Below are 22,636 nucleotides of genomic sequence, written 5' to 3' on the forward strand. Positions count from 1 at the left end.
ATCACTTGGAGCGAGGTCAGGGCTGTACTGTTGGTGATACAGCACCTCACAACCAAGATTTTAAATGCCCTGGGTCATTTTTCCACCTGTATGAGGATAGGAATCATCCTGAGGCAAAGTCACGCCATCTGAAAGTTTCCCCTCTTCTCTTCATTTTGATTTTGCTTCTCAGATCTCACAGTAGTTTACAGTAGCAGTTACCAATCACTAACTGACCTATGAGAGTGTAATGTATCATAACTGATCATTTCATAACCTGAAACACTGTGATCAACTTTCCTGCAGAAGTTTGGCCGTAGAACTTTTTTTTTAGGTGAAGATTGATGAAATGATCAGATGGCATTAGTTGAAAAAGGATGTTTTCATACCATGCTCTGCCAGTTACTCTGTAGTTCATAGTGATAGATCCACGTCTCATCAGTGGTGACCACGTGAATGAGAAAGACTTATTTCTCTTCAGAGCACGTTGAAAGTGGCGAGATTACATTCCTCTTTGTTTGTGCTTGTCTGTCAAAGTGGTAGCAAATGCAGACAAATTTTTCAATACTTCAGAGATTGTTGGGTGAGTGAAAATACTGTACTGTGGGTTATGTTCAGTTAATGTGCAATATCATCAGTTCTGGCACAATGGGCATCACTAATCATTTGCTTAGGTATGTCAGTTCAATGTTCCTGACCATTTTCGAAATGGATGACCCATCTGAAGGCTTTTCATTCCAAACAGATACTTTAATTGTTAAAGCGGTGTAGTCACTAGTAAATGTTTTGTTCACTAAGACAGCTATCACCAGTCTACAGTCCCATTCTACAAACAATCTGCTTCTTTAGTCCTTTCAGAGTACAGAAAATGAATCAGTCCAGTCATATTGACACTGTCGGTATAAAGAGAGAGATTGGTGATAATGATGTGACCCACCAGGATAGCTATATATGTTAGCATAATAGGCAGGTGCACTGGCACTGCATCAAATCACCCCATTGGACTAACAAATAGGGCTGATGTGCTGGTCAGCCTGTATATGGCTTTGAAGCAGTTTCCCACATCTGACTACATGAATACTGAGCTGGCACTCAAGGCCCCCCTCACTTACACAATTCCGTAACATTCAGAAAACATTCTCTCTCTTACACTTGAATAACACTATATCCAAACAATTGGGGTATAGATATTTGATCCTGCGAATGGGGGTGGGGTGAGGTGGGGGCCGCGGGTGGTGGTTAATGGGGTGGTGACAGGAATGGCATCTGGCCACCCCTTAAATTAATCATGCCAAATCCAATAGACAATGATTACTGAAGTTTATAAATCTATTGGGAGGGCTAGAAGAGTTTTTATGCTTGAAAAAGTCAAGAAGTAGTTGTTAGTTCCCTACTTAGATTGTGGAAGAACATCATTTAATTTAAATATGCTGGATGCAGAGGACTTACGGGCAAAGTTTAAAGTGATTGTAAATCATGCTCTTGAGAAGTACGTTCCAAGTAAGTATATTAAGGATGGAAAAGGGCCACAATGGGTAATAACAAAATTCGGAAAATTCTGAGGAATCTGAGATTCTTGCATGCTGAAATGTCTACAGGCAAAAGTTAGTAGCAACTTGTGTCTCTATAAAAATATTGATGCACCTCCATACTTAAGCGATAGATCCTGGTGAGAACCTGAGAAAATTCTAGTCCTACATAGTCAGTAAATGGGTCAAAGGCTTCTACTCACTCATTTGTTGACCAGTCTGGTGTGGCAATAGAAGGCTGGCAAAGCAAAGACAAAGTTTCAAAATTTACATTTAAAAAAATAATACATACAGGGGTATCGTATGGACATACCGTTGTCGGAATGTCATACAGAATCCCATGTGGAGGACATAGGAATCCCTGGTGTTAAGAATCAGTTGAAAGATTTGGAAAGAAATAAGTTACTAGGTCTGGATGGAATCCTAATTTGCTCTTGTGGAGGTCACTCTTCGACATTGGCCCCTTAATTGACTTTCTTTCATCACAAATTCCCTCCCAGTGCAGAGTTTCAAGTACCTGGAAAAAACCACAGGTGACTCCTGCACACAAGAAGGGTATAAGAAAGGACCTGTAAAATTACGGAATATACTTACCATTGATTTGCTGCAGAGTTCTTGAGCATATTCGAAGTCTGAATATAATAAATATCCTTAAAGCGGAAAAGCTTCAGTGTGCAAATCAGCTCAGATTTAGAAAGCATCGTTCGTGCAAGACTTAGCTTTACCTTTTCTTACACATTGTCCTGCAAATCATGGATGAAGGTAACAGGCAGAGTCAGTATTTCTAGATTCAAAGAAAGTGTCTGACACAGTGCCCAATTGCAGACTGTTGACAAAGGTTTGAGCATACAGATTAGGTTCCCACATATTTGAATGGCTCGGAGACTTTGTAAGTATCGGAACCCAGTACATTGTACTTCACAACAAGTGTTCATCAGGGACAAGGGTATCATCAGGAGTACACCAGGGAAGTGTGATAGGACCACTTTTGTTTTCTATATACGTAAATGAGATGACAAATAGTATGAGAATAGTAAATAAAAATTGGAAGAAAAAATATTGAAAAGTTTAAGAATTAAAAAATGCAATTGGTGGTAGAAATTTTTGGAAATTTTTATTCATCACAGTTGCAGTGTTCCACATGCATAATGGATAAATGTTTTATTTGGTGTAACGTTGCAAAGTGACGTGAAACGGGGCAAGTAGTTGGGGTTGGCTGTTGGAGGATGAATGGTCGACTTCAGTTTATTCGGAAAATTTTAGGACAATGTAGCACATTCGTAACAGACCGCATATAGAAAACTAGTGTGACCCATTCTTGAATTCTGCTAGAGTTCTTGGGATCCATTCCAGGTTTGATTAAAGAAACACACTGAAGCAATTCAGAGGTGTACTGCTTGAACTGTTATTGGCAGGTTTGATCAACATATGAGTGTTAGAGATGCTTTGTCAGCCCAAATGAGAATCCCAGGTATGAAAATGACATCCATTTTGCAAAACACTATTGAGAAATTTAGAGAACTGGCATTCTGACACAGAGTGATTCTACTGCTGCCATGGTACGTTTCACGTACAGACCACAAAAACAAGATAAGAGAAATTAGGGCTTGCATAGAGACGTATAGGGTGTCATTTTTCCTTCTCTGTATCTGCAAGTGGAGCACGAAAGGAAACCACTAGTAGTTGGACAAGGTATCCTCCACTGCGCATTGTAATGTGGCTTGCGGAGTATGTATGTAGATGTAGATTTCTTCCTTGGTATTTACAGGCAATGGGGCACTTACAATAACATGTTCTGAAATCATTACGGGTAGAACTAGTCACTGTACCAAGACACCTAACATGCAAATACAAAAGTGAGCTTAATGCATGCCACTGTAGAGTCACGCCTGTCACTCTGTGGAGCAGAAAAAATGGCTTTACTTACTGACTTGTCCTCATAAATTACAATTTGTACTGTTGTAGTATCAGTTTCATTATTGAATTGCTGTTTTTCAGTGGACATTGTCAGAAATTCCCTGTGGGCAATTATCTAATGAAATACTGCTGCACTATTTTATGTACCATTTATTTCTTTTATTTCAGCAACAATTTCAGATCCTCCATTCTGCTATAACCCACAGTTTATTTGTTGTTCAATTTGTTGTCTTATGTGATACAGCTGAATGAAAAAATTGACATTTTTACTGGAATAAATTAAACAGTAGCTGGAAAATTCCCATATGGATGTCTCACTAACAGTGGACCCAATGAAATTAAATTCATTTCTTACTTAGTGTCTTGTTTTTCCTTAATGACATAACCATTTTAAAATTTCCTACTTGCTTATGTATTTGCAAGCTTAATTATCACCCGTATAATAGATCGCCTAATGGCCATATCCATTTTAAACTCAAAAAAGGAAAAATTGTTCTGTTGTCTGGTAAATCTGAATTTGAAATATTAGAGCTAACTTGTGTATAACATTGAAACAGTGTTTTCGTACAATATCAGTTTTGCATCACGATTATAATCAACCAATCACAAGTCGTTATTTTCAGGAAGGTCCAAGCAGTAGGTATTACTTCTCTTGGTCTTGATCATACAAGCCTGTTGGGAGATACTCTGGAGAAGATTGCTTGGCAAAAGGCAGGAATTATGAAAGAAGGTGCGGTTGCTGTGACGGTGCCTGGGCAACCACACGAAACCATAAGGGTATTGCAGGCGCGGGCAGAGGAGAAGCGGGTAAGTTAGCACACTTGTAGTTTCCATATTCTTTTGTCTTGGAATCTCCATTCTATTTACAGGCAGACCTATATGAAGAATTGCTTTAGGGTCACCAACCAGTTGGACAGTTCCCTTCATGTGTGCTATAGTTTGACAAATGACCAAGCCACCTTATCAGGTGGGAATTTGGGAATTTTTCCAGTTTTTCTCTGTAAATTTTTTGCCCTACATCTTACAACAACAAGCATTCAGACATTTCTTGTAGAGCGCAAAATTTTCTACAATTTGCACCAGTCAAACGTATGTTTACACTATGCTGCCAAGAATACCGTGCTTCAAAGGAATGGCAGAATGCTCAGGTTAACATAAACTTAAGCAAAAAGGACAGGTTTTAGATTTATAATTTTAATATTAGAACTTTTTTTAAAAAAAGGGTCATGGTAGGTCTCTGTAATGGTCAGTGTGTAACATGAAGACCTAACCCTAGCTGGATACTCATTTCTGTAAAGCTGTCCAAAAAGTCACAAAACACAGGTTTTTTTGCGGTAGACACTTCTAATGGCCAAAGCTTAACAACCGCCAGAACACCATCCATTTCTAATACCAGCTGATAGTATATTTTAAAAGTGAGAAGTATTACAAATGAAAAGAATATGTAAAAGCGTACAGAAGCTCACAAAATTTATGCTTTGACCTCATTGGCCCACATGCAAAGCCAAATTAGCCATCAGTTTCTTTCTCAGTGATGATGCTGTCAATTAGGGTTTCCCCTTCATTATAATCCCTCTCTGTATCCTCCTCATAAATGTCCGGCATGGGAGAATTCTCGAATGCATGGCCACAACAATGTTTGGCAATTGCTGAGTACTGGAGTTCTGCTTTTTTGCAGTTACAGTTCCTTGTTCTACACCCTTTCATCCTTTCGCAGGAAATGATTTTCAGTAAGTAATCTGAAGTTGCATTTTGTTATGGTGATCACCCCTTCTCTTGTTAGTGTCCAGTCACGAACTGATGGAATTCTTCATTTTGCTCCAGATTTAGAAAACTGTCCAGGGTATCTCTGTTCATATCTCCACCCTACAATGTCACAAGAAGCCTTCCTCATGCTTCAGAAATGACTATTCAAAAGTACAAAGACAGGCGTGGTAGGATTTTTGTCATAAATGGTGCCAACTTTTGTATTCTCTTGTCCAAAGGGGATTCTACTAGTGTCACACTTGCTTGATGTGTGAGGGGAAAGAATATCCGAACAAGTACAGATGCTGGGAGTCAAATTGGACATCCTTCCCACTCTTTTGGAAATAGGGCTAAAACCATCAGCAGTACCGGGATATGTGTCTTCATCTGTGATGGCAACACAATCATATGCAGCAGTGTATGGGATAGTGATGTTCATTATCACCACTCTGACTACTTCTTGCAATTTTTGGAAGTGTACTGTTCCCTCAAAGCTCTCTCTCTTTGTAAGTATTTGTTATAAGATTGTGATTAACCAATGTAAATTATAGAAAATTTTACAGTATACAAGATAGGTCTAAATGCTTTTTGTTGTGGAAAGCAAGGAGAAAAGCTATAGACAAAACACTGAAAAATGTGCCACAACTTTGCGGTTTTTCAGCTCCCTCTCTCCCCAAGCTAAGACACGGTTCTCAAGGTCAAAAACTGCTTGCACTTGGCAGCTGAACCCAACTGGGATATCCTGGCCAACAATGCCACACAATCATTTCATTTTTGCGTCACATGCTCACTGTGTAGGAACCATCACCGCAGAACCTTACGTAGAGAAGACAGTTGCTACTGTAGTAGTGGATATGATTGTAAAATAGCTTATCATATTACATTTTATTATTATGAGTAAAGGAGACCACTCGCCGAATAGCAGAAGCAGCCTGTTGTCAACAGGCACACACAAAAGAGAGAAGAAACATGCTCGCTTTTGGAATAAATTCTTTGGTTAAGTGGTTGGATACTACCCAGAACTATTTCTTTCATGAGTGATCATTTTTATTTGCCAGCTCCGGTGTTTGACCATAATTATAATTTATTTATTGTATTGTTGCGTTCATGGTCATGTTAAAATGCTAAAATGGTTGTGTCAAGTAGAAATTGAAACTATCAGTGAATGTTGGTTGCTGGGAAACAAGTGACTATTGAGAAACTAAATAAATCAGTATGTAGTGTAGATTGCAAAATACTATGTCAACATCGTTTCCCAACTCCATCTTCTCAGACATGGTGCACAAATGCTTAACATTTCTTCATATTATTATATAATATATGGTCCGTAATATCTTCTCAGTTTTAGCTCGTTTTTTCCTAACATAAATTCACTGTCTTTAGTCACAGTTTCATTGCCTTCCTTTGTGGTCTTTTCACTTGTACTTCTGTGTCTAAATACTTCATTGCTGTTCTACATTTCTCTATTTTCACAAATTGTCCATATCCCGCAAGCTTAATTAATAAGAAATGCATTCCCCTTTATTTCATTTTTCCCCCTGTCTTTCTCAGTCTTCTGAATTGGTCGGGCCGATGAATTTCTTTTCTGTGGCTATGAAGGTACATGTGTACCAGCCCATGGGTCATAATATGGTTACTTTAATTTCATTGGATACTTTGTTACCCTTCAGTAGATTTCACTTTGCTGTAGAAATGTGAGACCACTTTGTTCTCTCTCTCTCTCTCTCTCTCTCTCTCTCTCTCTCTGTGTGTGTGTGTGTGTGTGTGTGTGTGTGTGTGTGTGTGTGTGTGTGTAAGACACTTTTTCTCGGGAACTGGTAGAGGTATGAAATTAAAATTTATGTCATATTATTAGGACTGCAGTCCTGTTGTGGTATAGAAAATTTAAGCTTTTACATTAATGCAATCAAAAGATGCAGCTACTGGTTTTACATATTTTGATGCTCGCAAACTTGCTCATCGAAACTGATAGGGTACCGCCTGTGAATCAAGAATTATGACTGTCCATTTGTTAAGACCCCTGTTTCTCAGGGATGGTTAGATATATCAAGCAGAAATTTGTCATATAATAAGGTCTATCATCCCTTTGCCGGACATCATGATGAAAACTGGGGATGCCAAAGAAACACCTTTAAACTTGATAGGTTTGATGAGGTGTGCAGAGTAGACAGCCTGGCAGTAGCTACTGCAAATCCAGGTTTTGGATCTTTTGCGTATGCACATCACAATCTAAGAGATCCTGTGACAGGTGGGTCATGTAAAAGGTATTGCTTAACCCATCAATCCCCAAAACTACTTTCTTGTTCTCGATTATGATGAAGTTGGATCAAAGTAGTTCATTTGAGAGTAGCAGTGTGTATCAGTGACAAAAATATTACTTTTTTAATTTTTACACAGATTTATTTTGTATATGCTAAAACGTACACCAGGCAATAATATTTACAATTTAGTAGCACAATGTAATTTTTTGTGTACCAAGGAAACAATGTTAAATCTTATTTTATTCATAGAAGACTGACATGTTACTGATTTCCCCATTTGTAATTCAGCCACTAATGGTATTGCGGGGAAAAATCTGTATGAAGCTGAACATCACATTATATCAGCAAAATTTTCTATATTTTGCACAATTTTTACCTGAGATATTGTAAAAAAGAAGAATCTGGGGGAAGACCAACATTACATTTTATACAATGAAATTGCGTGCATTTTTCACAATTTTCATATCTCCATTGAGTGAGAATTTTGTTCGCTAGGTGTCCAGCATTCTCTCTGGGGATATAATTTGATACACCTTTTCTGGATCTTGACATGGGCTGTTGAGGTTTATCCATTTCTAGCAATTTAAATAGCTATGTTACAATACTCCATTAGAGCTCCAACAAATGTATGTTCTTCACCCTTCTATACAGCATCCACATACTGACGAGGTTACCATTAAGGCAGAATCTAACAAGCACCCAGTACTATTTCTTAGACCGGATCCTGATTCTATAGAAACCTCATAAGTCTTTCAGTGGTGCTTTCTTAATCCTGCCTCTTAGGACAGTGCCAATGCAGTGAAACTCATGCAAGATCAGTGGTTCCAAGAGTTGTAGAGAGTTGTCAACAGTGACTGCAGCATGAGGAGGAAGAAACACTGCACAGAATTTTTCTATAATAGAAATTCCCAATGTTTTTCTTCTTCCTTGTCACCAACACCAGTGTGTTGACTGAACTTCACAACCAAAGCTCTCATATGTTGCAAGGCACCATAATTTGTGCCAGTAACAAATATGTTTTTCCCTGAATTGTTTCATCCTGTTATGCCCACAGTAGGGCTCCGTGGCTTCGTCTAAAGAGAATATACATCCTAGTGGCTGAAAAAGTTACAAAAATATGGTGTTGAGGCATTTCAATTGAGGATCAATTTTGTAAGCTTTATTACTTGGATCTGTAGTTGTATAATCATTGAAATGCAGAAATCGATGGATTTATTCAAACCTATTTCTGCTGAGTGAATTACTTACAGGTCTCCCAATACATTCTTTGAAATGCGACTGGATTGTAACCGGAAAGAATAAGAATTCCAGAATATTTGTATATCTCATCAACTGAAACTTGTATTTATAAATATCCTTTCAGAGCAGCATATTTCACTGTCTCTTTACAAATGGATTCCACAAATTTTTCATTGAAACTTCTGTGAATATATCTACAGGTATCTTATGAGACTGTTTCATGTCAGACACAAAAAAAGGCTCTGATATATTATCCATGAAATCTACTTGACTGCCAACTTTCAGGATATTCAGTTCCTTTGATATCCACTTTCGTGGTATTGTTTTAGATTTCTTTGATTGTTCTGGTGTGTCGTTATACCCATTGTTGCTTTCTGTCACAGGCTCCACATCATCATTTCTGTTCCCGTCTGAAATGGCTTGTATTTCCATTGGCTGCAAATGAACTCCTTTATCAATATCACTGAAATAACGAGTCTTTTGTCCTTACTAGGAGCATCATCACAATCAGAATCATTTCCATCACATGATGGAACGAGGACTAAATCCAGATCATCTCCTCATTCTACTTCACTGCAGATACTATCTTCATCACTGAGATTCTCAAGTATTTTTAGACACTCTTCTGCATTAGAGGAATCATCTGAATTGTAATAGTATTTGTTTGACCTCCTAATAAAATATGCTACAAAAGGATCTAGCTTAAAACTTAAATTAAAAATTTAAAAAAAAAAACTGTTTTGCCCCTTTAAGTTTAATATAAGTAGTAATATTTTGATACAAGCATTGTTGCTTCAGGGGCTGCTAAGTAAATAAAAAACAAATTAGAAGTTAATAGCAGCTATCCTTTCTAGAACAGCATACTTTCATTATTGCTGGGTGCAAACCTATTCTGTTCAGCTTCATCTCTTCCAGTCCTGCATGACGCAGCATCCACACCTCAAACTAGCTAGTGAAGTTGTAATTACTTTTTGCATAACATATACAAATAAATCCATCTTTAATTAGCTTAAATTGTTAAAGAATAGCGTTACCTATTTATTTTATATCATATGACTTAGTTTCATCCATTAATCTGCCTGACAAGGCCTATGTCCTGCAGTGGTGTGATGATATCATACTAACTCATGCTTCCTTGAATTACGAATTGTGTAGTGTGCAGTTCATGGTGCACAGGGCTTGACCAAGTGCGGTGACCCAAATGGGCGGTTGCGTGATGGCAGGTGTCATTGATGGTTGTATCTATATTGCGAATTTTTCAGTGTAAATTAATTAAGACTTAGACTCAGTTATCTGATATTGTTGTTCTGATATATACCTGGGAATATTTGCCTACCTGGGAATATTTGCCTAGGCAGCATACATGTATTTAAATTTCATACTTTATTGTTTTTATATGTATTCTGTTTTTAAGTGGTTTTTTGTGTCGAGGATTTTTAAATTTTTAATTTTTGGTTTTGTTTAAACTTTATATTTTACTAGTAGACATGGTATGATGGACACACTATCCCCACATACATGGAAATACTTTCCAGGACGAAATTGAAACTTGAGATCTTTCTACTTATTTGATTTACGTGTTTCCTTTTTTTAATTCACACTTACATTGATTGACTGTATTTTAGTGTATATTTAGCAATGTAGGAAAAGGTAGATTGCTACTTACCATAATGATGACACATTAAGTTGCAGACAGACACAGTTAAGACACTTTCTCATAAGCTTGTGGCCACAGCCTTCTGACGAAGGCCACAGTTGTGCCTGTCCGCAACTTAACATGTCATGTTTACGGCGAGTAGCAATCTACCTTTTCCTACATTGTTGATACTCCAGCCTGGAGTTTCCATTGTTTGATTTAGCTAATTTATGTAACATAAGCAATAAGCAGTGGCAATAATTTTAAATCAAGTCAGAAGAAAGTGGGCTGCCAATTGCAATAGGCTTCCTAAACTGTTGGGACAAAATCATTTGATTTGGTACTGAATTGTAGACTTCAAAAAGAACTACAAAGACGGTTGCAAGAACATCTGTTTGTCTTTTACAGTTGATTCACAGTTTTCATTTTTTTCCATTGTAGGTGCTGAAACAGACAACTTCAAAAGACAAAAATCATCATTGTTGGTCAACTCTCAGATATAAACATGTGTTCTGTCTTTCATAGTGTATATCAAGACAGTACTCTGGTGGAAACATTTTTACATAATGTAGCTGATGAAATTTAAATGACTGAACAGACTTTCATGGGACAGAGCTAAGAACCATCATTGTTAAACCAGCTCTCACACACACACACACACACACACACACACACACAAACACACATACACGCATTAAGCTTGTAACAGCTTGATGTTTGTGTCAAGGGTTAAAAATAGCCTCCACAAACAATTGTATCCATTATTTTACTCAAAAAGTACAAAAAGAAATGTTAAGTGAATTAGATATAATAGTGGTGATAGTTTCCCATTGTATAATATATGATATGACAAAGTAGTATTATATCACATAAGCGTACATAAAGATTATTTTGCAACTAAAAACAACATAGTGCCCAATTGTTATTCAGAGTAAATACTAAAACCATAAGCCAAACATAAAACAGCTTACCTCTCACAATATTTTGTCAGTTCAGAGGAACACTAAGAGAAAATGGCTTTCGGTGCTCTTAACAGTATTTTGTGTTGCTAAAAACAACCATTGTTAAGAGCAGCTTCCAACTGACTGTCCACAGAAACAGCTGTAAGCAACCGACACAATTCCAATTAATGGTAACAGCAGCAAATAAAAATAAGTGTAATGTATAATCAAACATACCATGGACATTACAGGGTTAAATAACCCGTTTGATGCAAACGACCGTCTAACGCTTTAGACGACAAGAAGCGATGGTATGTACAGTCGATCTTCTTCTCTGGATAGCCGAACATGTCGGTCTCCAGAAACTTCTTCTCTGAAGACTAATGCTCATTAAGGGAATTTATCAGACTTACTCTCTCTACTCTTGAGATAATTTTGGTACTCGAAGAATACTTTTAGTTCAGTGATGGTATCTTTCAACTTCCACAAAAAAAAACAAATTCAACACTTCTCATATAAATATTTGAACTCGTGTGAGTCAACCAAGTCGTCAAACATTAGACCCTGTTAGAATACATTTACAATAGGGTTGGTGTAATAAACACCAGAAAATATGAAAATGTCTTGCTTCTAGCAAGTCCAACACATGAATTACTTAAAAGTCTAATCTCATTTCTTTATTTGTTCTTAACAATCATCACAGTCACTAAACCAGCAAAGAATAGCACAGGCTCTTCTCTACACATACACTGAAACTCTATGGATAGTACAGCTGGTACTTGTCGGCCGCCGTTCGGTCGCCAAGTCCACATTTTGCTCGTGACTATTTTTAGACCTGCACACACAAACATGCAGTGCGCAGTAGGTCAGATTCGTCTCTCTCACTCTTCCATTTAAAATATTGTGGATTCGAGACGGAGGAAGGCCAAGTGGTTCTAGAATTTACACGGAAATTCTCGAAGCACTACAACTGTTATGGATGTGTACATTTTGAAATGTTAGAGGTTCAGTCCAGTTGATTGCTGTTTAAAGGTTGTCACAATGTCTAACCAATGTTACTATAGAATCCATAGACAGTGTGATAAGTTATAACAATGACAGCAGTTACATTTCTCATCTGATTGTTGTAGGAGACTTCAACTTAGATTTTAAAACCAAACCCCAAAACACAATTTTACTATCTCTCTCCTCCAAAGAAATGTTTCCATTTATAAACCAAGGCACTACAAGAGCTAACATGATGATTGACAGTGTTATTTTCAACTTCAATGTACAATGTGGTACTATTAGTTCTTTTTCCAGTCACCACTTAACAATTTGGTTCAATTGTAATACCTAAATAATAATTTTAATTTAGTTTTCGACTTTCATACAAACTATTAAACCCATGTTTGACCACAATTTCACCTAATTATGAGTGAAGGTAATGTCAAAGGTCCTCTGATGTTGTAAATACATGATCACTATAGGCTTAAAGATCCCAGTGTTATGGTTATATGTTTAGGGGGACCCTTTTTTTTGGGAAATATTAATTAGTAGGATATCTACTTCCAGTTTAGCTGGGAATTTAAGTCTGTGGATTAAATTTCTAAATTACTTGTGGTTTGAAGTGAAGTATGAGTCTTAAGTATCTATTAGTCAGTTTCTGTTATCATTGCATTACTTCATATATTATAATTTAAAAACTTAAATGATGTGCGAGCGCATAGGATTACAAATAATTACGCTCACAGATATTTAAATTTTGATTCAGCAAATCAAATAAGGATTATAAAAAATCCACCTCGATTGCAAATAGAATCCGGATGTTGACCTAGTGTTCGCTGGCGGATAACCACGCCTTCTTCGGATCACACTAAAATTACAAACTGCCTAAAGAGACATGGTCCAACATTAATACAGAACGCCCAAAAGGGCAAAAAGACTCGCATAAAATGTAAAATAAATGGTACGTGTGTACCATGTCAATAGCTGTACTTAGCTCAAACGTCAGAAGCGTGCTTCCTCACCCCAGCCAATGTTCGGTGGGCTGCGGGCTCTCAGGTAAACCTAGGTCAACATCCAGTTTCTATTTGCAATTGAGGCGGATACTTTATAATCATTAAATTATTCACGATTGCTAATGCGCTGCAATGTTAAAAGTTCTCAAATCAAACAAATTAAGTAGCAAATTTTTAAAAAGTTTAAATTATTGGTATTGCTAATTAGCACAGCATGGTAATATAACTGCAGGATTAATAAAGTAAGTGAAAAATTACATTAACAAATGCAAAATTACACAAAAATTAAACTTAAAATTAAAACATTCTTGGAAGTTTTGGCATTCCTGGAGCCGATGTCTTCCGAGTATCGGGACCGGGCAAAAATAGTCTAAATTTTTGTTTCCTAGGATGAATAAACTTTCCATATACGTAATCAAGTTTGTATGGAATGCTCAGAGCAAGAGTCCTACTCACACCTGGCCAATTTTTTTCTTCTTTTTTTTTCTAACTGTTTAAATTTAAATTTATTGGCCCTTAACGTAGACCATACAGTCAGCTCGTAATTACATAAAATATACAGATATGGATTTGCCAGTCTTCTGTCGTGTGCCTGTGTTGGACATATCGGTAATCCCTACTGCAGGTTTTATCCGGGTCATATGCTCTGCCACTGCAGCTTCTTTGGCTAAGTGGTCAGCAGCTTCATTGCCAGTGATCTCACAATGTTGTTCCACCCAAATGAAATTAACTGCTGGGCCTTCACGCATCGATTCCAACACTTCAGTGATGGGGTTTTCAGTCTTATAGGTGTCAAAATTGTGAAGTACCATTAGAACAGTGTCACTGAGTAGCAAACATAGAGATGCTGTCATCTAGGATCAGAAACGAAGTGCTTCTGGTATTACAACAAGTTCTGTGGTCACAATACTTGGCTCTGCCATTAATTTGAACATTCAAATTTCCTGCAAACATGTTACACAGTACATGCTTTTGATGGCCACTGGTTTTGGAGTCATTAATATAGATTTATATTGTCTCCAGATACCATCTTGAAGAAGGGTGTCAGGTTTTATTGTTAATGTGAGCACTGTGATCAAAATTAATTCCATTTGTTATGTACACATTAGGCAATTTCAGTGGTAGTGGTACGCTACAACTATCTAGTCCAAGTCCTTCAATGACTTCCTTGTAATCTCGTAAGTATCTAAATACATTTGGACTAGAGGAGCAAGCATTCTAGTGATCCAGAAACGTCCATTTAAGTGCTGTACGCTTAGGTTTGAGGCGATCAGTTTCATATTGATGGAACTTTAATTCCTGCTCCACATTTTTTTTTTTTTTTTTTTTTTTTTGTTCCCTTTATTGTTTACTCAGTGTGCAGATTGAATAATGTCAAGAATAGGCCACAACCCTGTCTCCCTTCTCACACCCTTCTCAACCACTGCTTCCGTGTCATGTTCCTAGACTCTTGTAACTGACATACAGTTTCTGTACAAGTTGTAAATAACCTTTCGCTCCCTGTATTTTACGTCTGCTACCTTCTCAATTTCAGAGAGTATTCCAGTCAACATTGTCAAAAGCTTTCTGTAAATCTACAGATGCTATAAATGTAGCTTTGCCTTTCCTTAACCTATCTTCTAAGAGAAGTTGTAGGGTCATTGTTGTCTCGTGTGTTTGTACAAATCTCTATCATCCAAACTGATCTTCCCTGAGATTGGCTACCAGTTTTTCCATTCTTCTTCTGTAAAGAATTTGTGTTAGTATATTGCAAATGACTTATTAAACTGATAGTTTGGCAATATTTACACTTGCCAGCACCTGCTTTCTATGGAACTGAATTTATTGTTCTGTCTCAAACTGTGATAAATAGTGGTGATAAAACGTTTCCTTGTTGAAATCCTCTCTGTATTTGAAACCACTCAGATCCTCCATCTGCTTCCTGAACACCACTTTAGCATCTCTGTAATAACATTGTTGCCTTATTGATCAGAAAGATTGGTACATGTATATTTTCCAAGCATTTCCAGATCTGCTGTCTGTGGCCAATTTATACGTTTCTCTGTCAATAAATATAATGATGAGGTTCGATTTCTAGTGTTTCTTCATTGGTATTCTCACAGAGAAAATAAGACCTGTAGTGCTTCTTTCTGTATTGTCAGTGATGATTTATCTGTTTAGTTATTATTACATGAATAATCATGGAAAAGTCAAACAGAGGTGGCTTATGACAAGTAACATGTGATTTCCATTTGCTCTGCCCTGATGCAAATTGTTAGGCCTATGGAATGCGCCATCACTACGTAGGACTGTGAAATGCGCCATCACTACCTATGTTACTAATGATTATTTTTCATAGCAACAATCATAAGAGAAAATCAGCACCAGTTGAAATATATTCATTTGTTTGCTGCCAGCGTCAAGCTGCCCCTAGACACGAAGTATTCCAAGAGGCTTGAGTTTACTAGCAAGTAACCTGTGTAAGCACTTGCTGTGTTTACAGTACAACAAAATCTTACTCAAGTTTACTTTTTCAAGTTACTGGGCAAGTTTATTTCAGGAACTTTCTGCAAGTACTTGTTGCAGAAGTGCAGTTATTCTTAAAAACCAAAGCAGTCTTTACTGTTGTATTGTTATTATTATTATTAATGGATAAAAATCGTGAAACACAAAAATGAGAGAGTAGGAAAAAGTGTTAGAGGAGTACATAATGATGTTACCAAGAATCACTGTTCAGTTAACTAAAGTCAGAGCATTTTGCTTAGATTAAAAAATTTGAGGATGTCATACGCAAAACTTGAACATCCCTTGTCTACTGTATAATTAAATATTTGATAATAGGAAACAAAAATGATGAGCAGTATCTCAACCAAGAGACTGCCTTTTAATTACCCTTCAATTTTTGCCGGCAGTATTTACTACTTTTATCATATGTGAAATGCATTTATGTTTATGCTAACATTACAAAATCAGCTAAAATTAAAAGACGTCTATACTGCCATTCTGCTTTCACTTATGGTGAAACAAATTGATTGGTAAACTCATTTCATACTTCCTTGACTGGTGGTGCCAATTGTGTGTGTTTAGGGGTTCCAATAGTACATTTGTTTTGGCCCATCTGTCTTTGTGCCATTCTCATTCTCAACACTGACATTTTTGCATTGCCACTGAACACAGACAACTTCTGTTAGTTTGGGAAAACAAATGAGAAATTCGGCAAGTACTTTCTGCAAGATGCAAGAAACTAGAACGAATTTTCACCTTGAAGCGGAATTTGTGCTGATTTGAAACTTCCTGACAAATTAAAACTGTGTGCCAGACTGGGACTCGAACCTGGAAACCCAACCTGGCACACAGTTATAGTTTGTCAAGAAATTTCATGCAAGAAATTGTTTTCACTAACTTGCGAATTTCTTGAAGTTGATGAAACTATTGGATGTGTAGATGGAGGGGGGATGGGGGATGGGGGCTGTTTGCAGATCTGTTGGTTCCTATATTCCACCCAGTTCTGCGATCATCTGGATAATGCGCCATACCACAGCAAAAAGTTTGACAGAATGCCTGATAAATATGATTTCAGGATTACAGTGTTATAGTAGTTGAAAGATAGGAAAAATAAACTGCAACAACACAATGAGGAAAACTGAACCATTGCCTAGAAAGGAAAACAAACCAACCGTGAATGTGTACTTCGTGTATAAAATTGCTGAGAGCCGAGGCCACAGAATACGTTTACTGCTCTACAACTGTGATCTAAATCTGATGGAATTGGCATGGACCAAAATAAAACACAATGTCACTGGTGACATGTTGAAGGAAAATTGCAGACTCTTACTAATGCTGCTTTCCTTTCAGTTACTGCACAGGACTGGCAAGGTTACTGTAGGAAAGTGCAGCAACTGGTGCAAGAGTATTGGACACAAGATGTAGCAATGGAAATTGTCATTGATTAAGTTCTCATGAATGCCATGCCCTCAATGATAATGATCATCTGGAATCAAACAGTGATGATCTTGAATCAAACACAAATGACAATATTCTTTAGTCAACATCATTTTGACAGTTCTTTCAAGCACAGTTAATTACACTTTGTAAACATTACTGTTGCATTGTGTTAAATAAATGCAATGTGCAAAAAGATTCCAAAAATCAGTTCTTAACTTTCGATTGATGGTGTCATAAGTTGTACATTCATCTACTTTTCATGTTTCATTATTTGCAGTAAATAAATAACACATAAGTTATAGGTAAAACTCTCGAGCAAGGAGTATGTCAACAAATTAGGTGATTTCTGATCCAGCGGATGTATCATTTAAGGGGGCAATATTTCTGCGAGTGCTGCCTCCGATTTCATGTTACGCACAAAAAGCCGGTAGTTGTGCCAGCACTGGAGGCAGCCAATGCTGGCCCTTCCCCCCGCCCCCTCCCCCCACTCCCCCCCCCCCCCCCCCCCCCCCCCCACACACACACACTACTCCTCTCCCCTTGCTACTGTAATGTGGGGGGCATGGGCGTTCCCGAAAGCCACTGTTCCAGTCCTCAGCTTAACGTGGACAAACAGTATGTATTTATGAGATAACACTTTCATCATATCTGGTATTTATAAATTAAACAAGAGGACACAGTGTTGATCCTTGCGGTAAACCTTTATTCATCATTATTCTCTCTTTAACTTTCCCAGTAAGTGTAACTTAAGCTTTTCCTTCAGTTGGCATGCTTTTGAATAAAGTATGTGTTTGCTTACATTTGATTGTCTTTGTGGGCTTCGCTAGGAATCACTCAATTTGTGCTTTATCATAGACTGAGTTGAGGCCAATAAAAATAACTATGACTTTAATTGCTGATTACACTTCAATATTTTTCTTTTTAAAGTAGTTACAGTAATGAAATGACAGTTTCAGATTTTTCCAAACTTTCTATAGTTGCAGTATACATGTAATGCATTGAGAATATCTAACTTACCATGATTTTTTAATTTTTTTTTTTAATGACAGTGTCCACTGTTCGAAGCACCTCCACTGGAAGCATACAATTGGCCATGTGGTAGGGTGCCAGACCTGAGTGTGGATGTGCAAAAGCTTAATGCCTCCCTTGCCTTGCAGCTGACAGCAATCTGTCTGGGAATGGTTACCAAACCACCAGCCACAGGTAAGTGAACACATGAGCCTTTGACTGAGATTTTAGTTTTTTGATAAATTCTCAGAATGTTTCACATTGTGAAGGTACATGTTCAGAAATAAATTGTTATGTTTGTTATAGTAATTGTCCTTTAATTAGTGATGTTATATGATATTTCTATATATCCTGTGTCTAATGAGAATGGCTCAGTATGTATGTGTATTAGGAATGAAGCAGTCAGTTTCATTTAACAAATTAGTTTTCACTACAGTTACCTTTTAGATATGCACTGATATCAACAGATTGAGATGTAGATCGGCAGTCAGGATGCATAGGATAACCACGAGTGTGTGCCTGCTGTCATACAAAATTGCACCCCAGACCGTAACTCCAGGTGTAGGTCTAGTGTGTCTACCTTGCAGGCAGGTTGGTTGCAGGTCATCAATTGGCCTCCTCCTAACCACCACACAGCAGTCACCAACACTGTGGCAGAACCAGCTTTCATCAGGAAACATGACAGACCTTCATGCTGCTATCCGATGAGCTCTCACTTGACATCTCAGAAGTCACAGGTGGTGTAGTGATTCGAGAATTTCTGTGTAAATTCTAGAACCACTCAGCCTTGTACCGTCTCGAACACACTATATTCTGGCTATGAGTGTGGGATGTTAGAATCCTACCTACTGCTTGTCATATGTTTGTGTGTGCAGGTTTAAAATCAGTGGTGGGAAGAAAGTAGACGCGGCGGACGAACAGCACCAACAAGTACCTGTCAGGCAATGCATAGATGTTTTAGTGAGTGTGTAAGGAAGAACCCTGGAGTTTATATGCAGCTCTGTGCTTATTGTGTCTGACTATAGTTATTAAAGCAAAGACAGTTAAAAAAGAACTCTTGAAAACTCTTTACGTAAGCTTGATGTAGGCTAGACTTATTTCCTGATTCATGTTAAGAAAAGTTATGGTATCTAAGCCAACTTTCTTTTAACTGTAAATCAATTTATTTGTGACATTTGGCTGTATGAGAGACTTACAGGAATTTACATATTTATGTGGAAAGTGAGAGTTTATTGTGTATGGAGGGCAAATACATCGTTTATTGACAAAAAGTAAAGTTTGTAAGTCTACCTATTTCATAAGTAGAAAAAGTCAAAAAATTCCTGTACCTAGCGTTATTCGACGGAGAAGAAGTCAAGAGGGTTTCCAACAGCCAGCTAGCCAGTAAAGAAGAGTGTCTACAAGTTCCTAGTAAGTCACCTCATAAAGAAGTGGAAGGTGGTTTGGGGAATAAACTGATATAACCCAGATTCACACTTTAAGTCATTAGAACGTGGCAACCTGTGTGAAAGGACTGAGAAAACAGGAATTATAAGTCAGAAACGAGAGAAGAAGCGGTTACGTGTTGCCATAGCAACCAGACATAATAACACAAGGAAATTACTCTGAGAAATTTGAATATTGATTATAAATTATAGATTGCAGCAATCTGTTGTCCTTTTTAAATTTTATTGTGCAGATCTTGATTTCGGCTAGAAGCTAGCCATTCTCAATGCACTATTATTTTCTCTCAACGCATTGAACGAAAACAATAGTGCATTGAGAATGGCTAGCTTATTGCCAAAATCTAGATCTGCACAATAAAATTTAAAAAGAATGACTGATCACTGCAATCTATAATTTACAAGTCAATATAACAGTCGCTGAGTGCAACAGCTTTCTGAATGGTAGGTAACTTGGTGAAAATTGGAATATGTTCAAGTATGCAATGGAGCAAAATTTAAATGGAAAAACAGTGAAGAACTAAAAAATTCACAATGCTAAAACAGCAAAGATGATTTCGATGTATTTGTCTAAGTAGTAGTATGCATAGAATGCTTCGACCAAGAAGATCCAGTGTGGAGAGTATACAGCTCTCACACACATCGCAAGGGGATGCAGACTCGGAAACCATTATACATCCAACGCTGCCGGCACCAGCTGCTGTTCCCTTGTGCTGACTTGCCTCCACATCCGCTCACCTACGCAATATGAATTCTGTGCTGGGTGAGCGTGGAACATAACTTGATTACTTTAGTATGAAGTGGTACAAGATACTGTTGAATGAACTTTTATTGTGTAATTATCGTATTTAAAGTTAGTTTTAAATGCTTACAAGACCTAAAGGATTTAAAAGTATGAAAAATTTACAAGAAGCTGGGGAAACTCGGGAACCGGCTGTGGCCATGAAAATTGGCAAAGAAGAGCCTGACTGGAATGAGTTGATAAATTTAATCAAAGCTCAGACTCTTAAGTTAAACTCATTAAGTTCTCAATTAAATACCCAGGGTGAAGCTTTAAATTCTCAGAGTGAAACTGTAAATATTCAAACGACAAATTTAGGTTTGTTAAACACGTCTCAAAGCAAAGAAATTAGTAATCTATGTGAAGGCATGGGTGCTTTGAAGACTGAAGGCATGGGTGCTTTGAAGACTGAGTTCGACGCTGTAAGTAATGAAGTAAAGGATTTAAAAGTAGATTTAAATAACAAGTTGACAAATTCTTTGACCACTCGTATAAATCATATGTTTACTGACCTTAGTCAGAAACAGGAGGACACTTTTGAAGATTTATCAAAAAGGTTAGAACTTAACATTGAGAACAAATGTAATAATGTAGAACTCGAACTTACTAAAAAGTTAGGATCTTTTGAAAATGTGTACAATGTTAAGTATAATGATGTAAGGCAGGGGTGAATACTTTGAAAGAGAGTGTAGATAAGCAGAGTGAATTAATGCCAGTCATTCAATCGCAAATTACAGGTGTCAATACATGGGTAGATAATATAGAAAGAAATTCCGAAGAGAAAATAGCTAACTCTAATATTATAAATGTAATTAGTTTGAAGGAACAATTTGGAGAAATTATAGATCAAAAGGTTACCGAGAGAATAACATCTGGAGACATATTGCCTATTTCTTCTTCTGAACGCAATGATACCAGGAAGGATATGGATGATGTGTTGAGAGAAATTAAGCTTATCCAAGATAGAGTAGAAAAAAGGGTAACTTCACCTAATGTTGTATTAACTAGTGAGCAATCTGTAACTGTTTGTTGTGTCACTGTGGTGCCAACTGCTGCTAATATTGCTGCTGCAGACGCAGTATGATGCACTGGAGCAGTACACCAAACATGATGGTCTTTCCTCTTGGTAATGGTACTTTGCCATCTGGAGTCATGTCTTCTTGCAACTGTACATTCTTCTGGCCACCATCCGACAGCAGGTTACACCTGGATACATGACACTCCAGCAACAAGGGGCAGCATTGGGCAATATGCTCGGGTGTTCTGCATGTGCGCGACGATCTCCCGGTACAAGATGGCTACTAGAGTCAACCAGCCGTTTCTCTAAAACAGTGCCCTAAAATGTAAAATATTGTAGCTTGAGAGTAAGGCAACGGAATTAGCTTTGCTTAGGAAAATAAGGCAATAATGGAGCACTATTTATGAAGGGAGGATCTTCACAGAGGATTTCATAATTTATTTCATCAACTACAAAGATCACCAGACAGATTCTTTGAAAATACATGGATGAGCAGAGAGACATTGACTGTCTCATCAAGAAATTAAAAACAAATGTTTCTTACATGACTGAGAACTTTTAACAGCCGATAAATGCGGAAGTGTGACTATCTAGGGTAAATATGGAAGAATGAGTGACCTTCAGTACAAGATAAGCATGGTGTAATGGTAGCATCATATGTTAGCAGTCAGGATCATTGTTGGGACCCAGGTTCAATCCTGCCTCCAACTTACATTTTAACTGACTCTGTTACAATCCTGTCACCAGTGCTGTTTACTAAGTTTTATTTGTACTGTTGACATTGCATCTCAATGTATATTTTTAAGGTCTTGCCAAAGTACTTTATCTTTAAGTGTGTTCACACCTATCCCAGAACATCATACACATTAAATTCCAAATAAAACACTGTGAACAACCATAAACTATTACTGATATTTGATTGTTCGGAACATAATTCATCAGGAATCAGTGTTAAGGCCAAGCGTTTCAATTAATCTGAACAGTCTGCATAGGTGAAGCATACAATTTTTTGAAAATAAAGTGAAATGTTTTGCAAAACAGTTTGTCTAAAAGTAAGAAATAACACTCATGAGAGAAATATTTGTTGCGCCTCATTTTCTGTACATGATTTTGAGCATCATTCAAAGACATATCAAATATTTCTCAGATCTGTTTTCTTTTAGACAAATCATTTCAAAAAATATTTGACTGATTTCTTTCTTTTTATATTTTCAT

General features: G+C 37.3%; 1 protein-coding gene across 1 annotated transcript in view; it reads left to right on the forward strand.

Annotated features, from left to right (window-relative positions):
- LOC124607010 (folylpolyglutamate synthase, mitochondrial-like) overlaps window positions 1-22,636 on the forward strand; it is a 140,529-nt gene that overhangs the window by 83,212 nt on the left and 34,681 nt on the right. Inside the window, exons 5-6 of the mRNA XM_047139164.1 lie at window positions 4,049-4,232; window positions 18,222-18,375. Coding sequence (XP_046995120.1) covers window positions 4,049-4,232; window positions 18,222-18,375 — 338 coding nt within the window. The remainder of the gene's footprint in view (window positions 1-4,048; window positions 4,233-18,221; window positions 18,376-22,636) is intronic.

The sequence above is a fragment of the Schistocerca americana genome, chromosome 3 (assembly GCF_021461395.2).
Source record: "Schistocerca americana isolate TAMUIC-IGC-003095 chromosome 3, iqSchAmer2.1, whole genome shotgun sequence".
Classification (NCBI taxonomy): domain Eukaryota; kingdom Metazoa; phylum Arthropoda; class Insecta; order Orthoptera; family Acrididae; genus Schistocerca; species Schistocerca americana.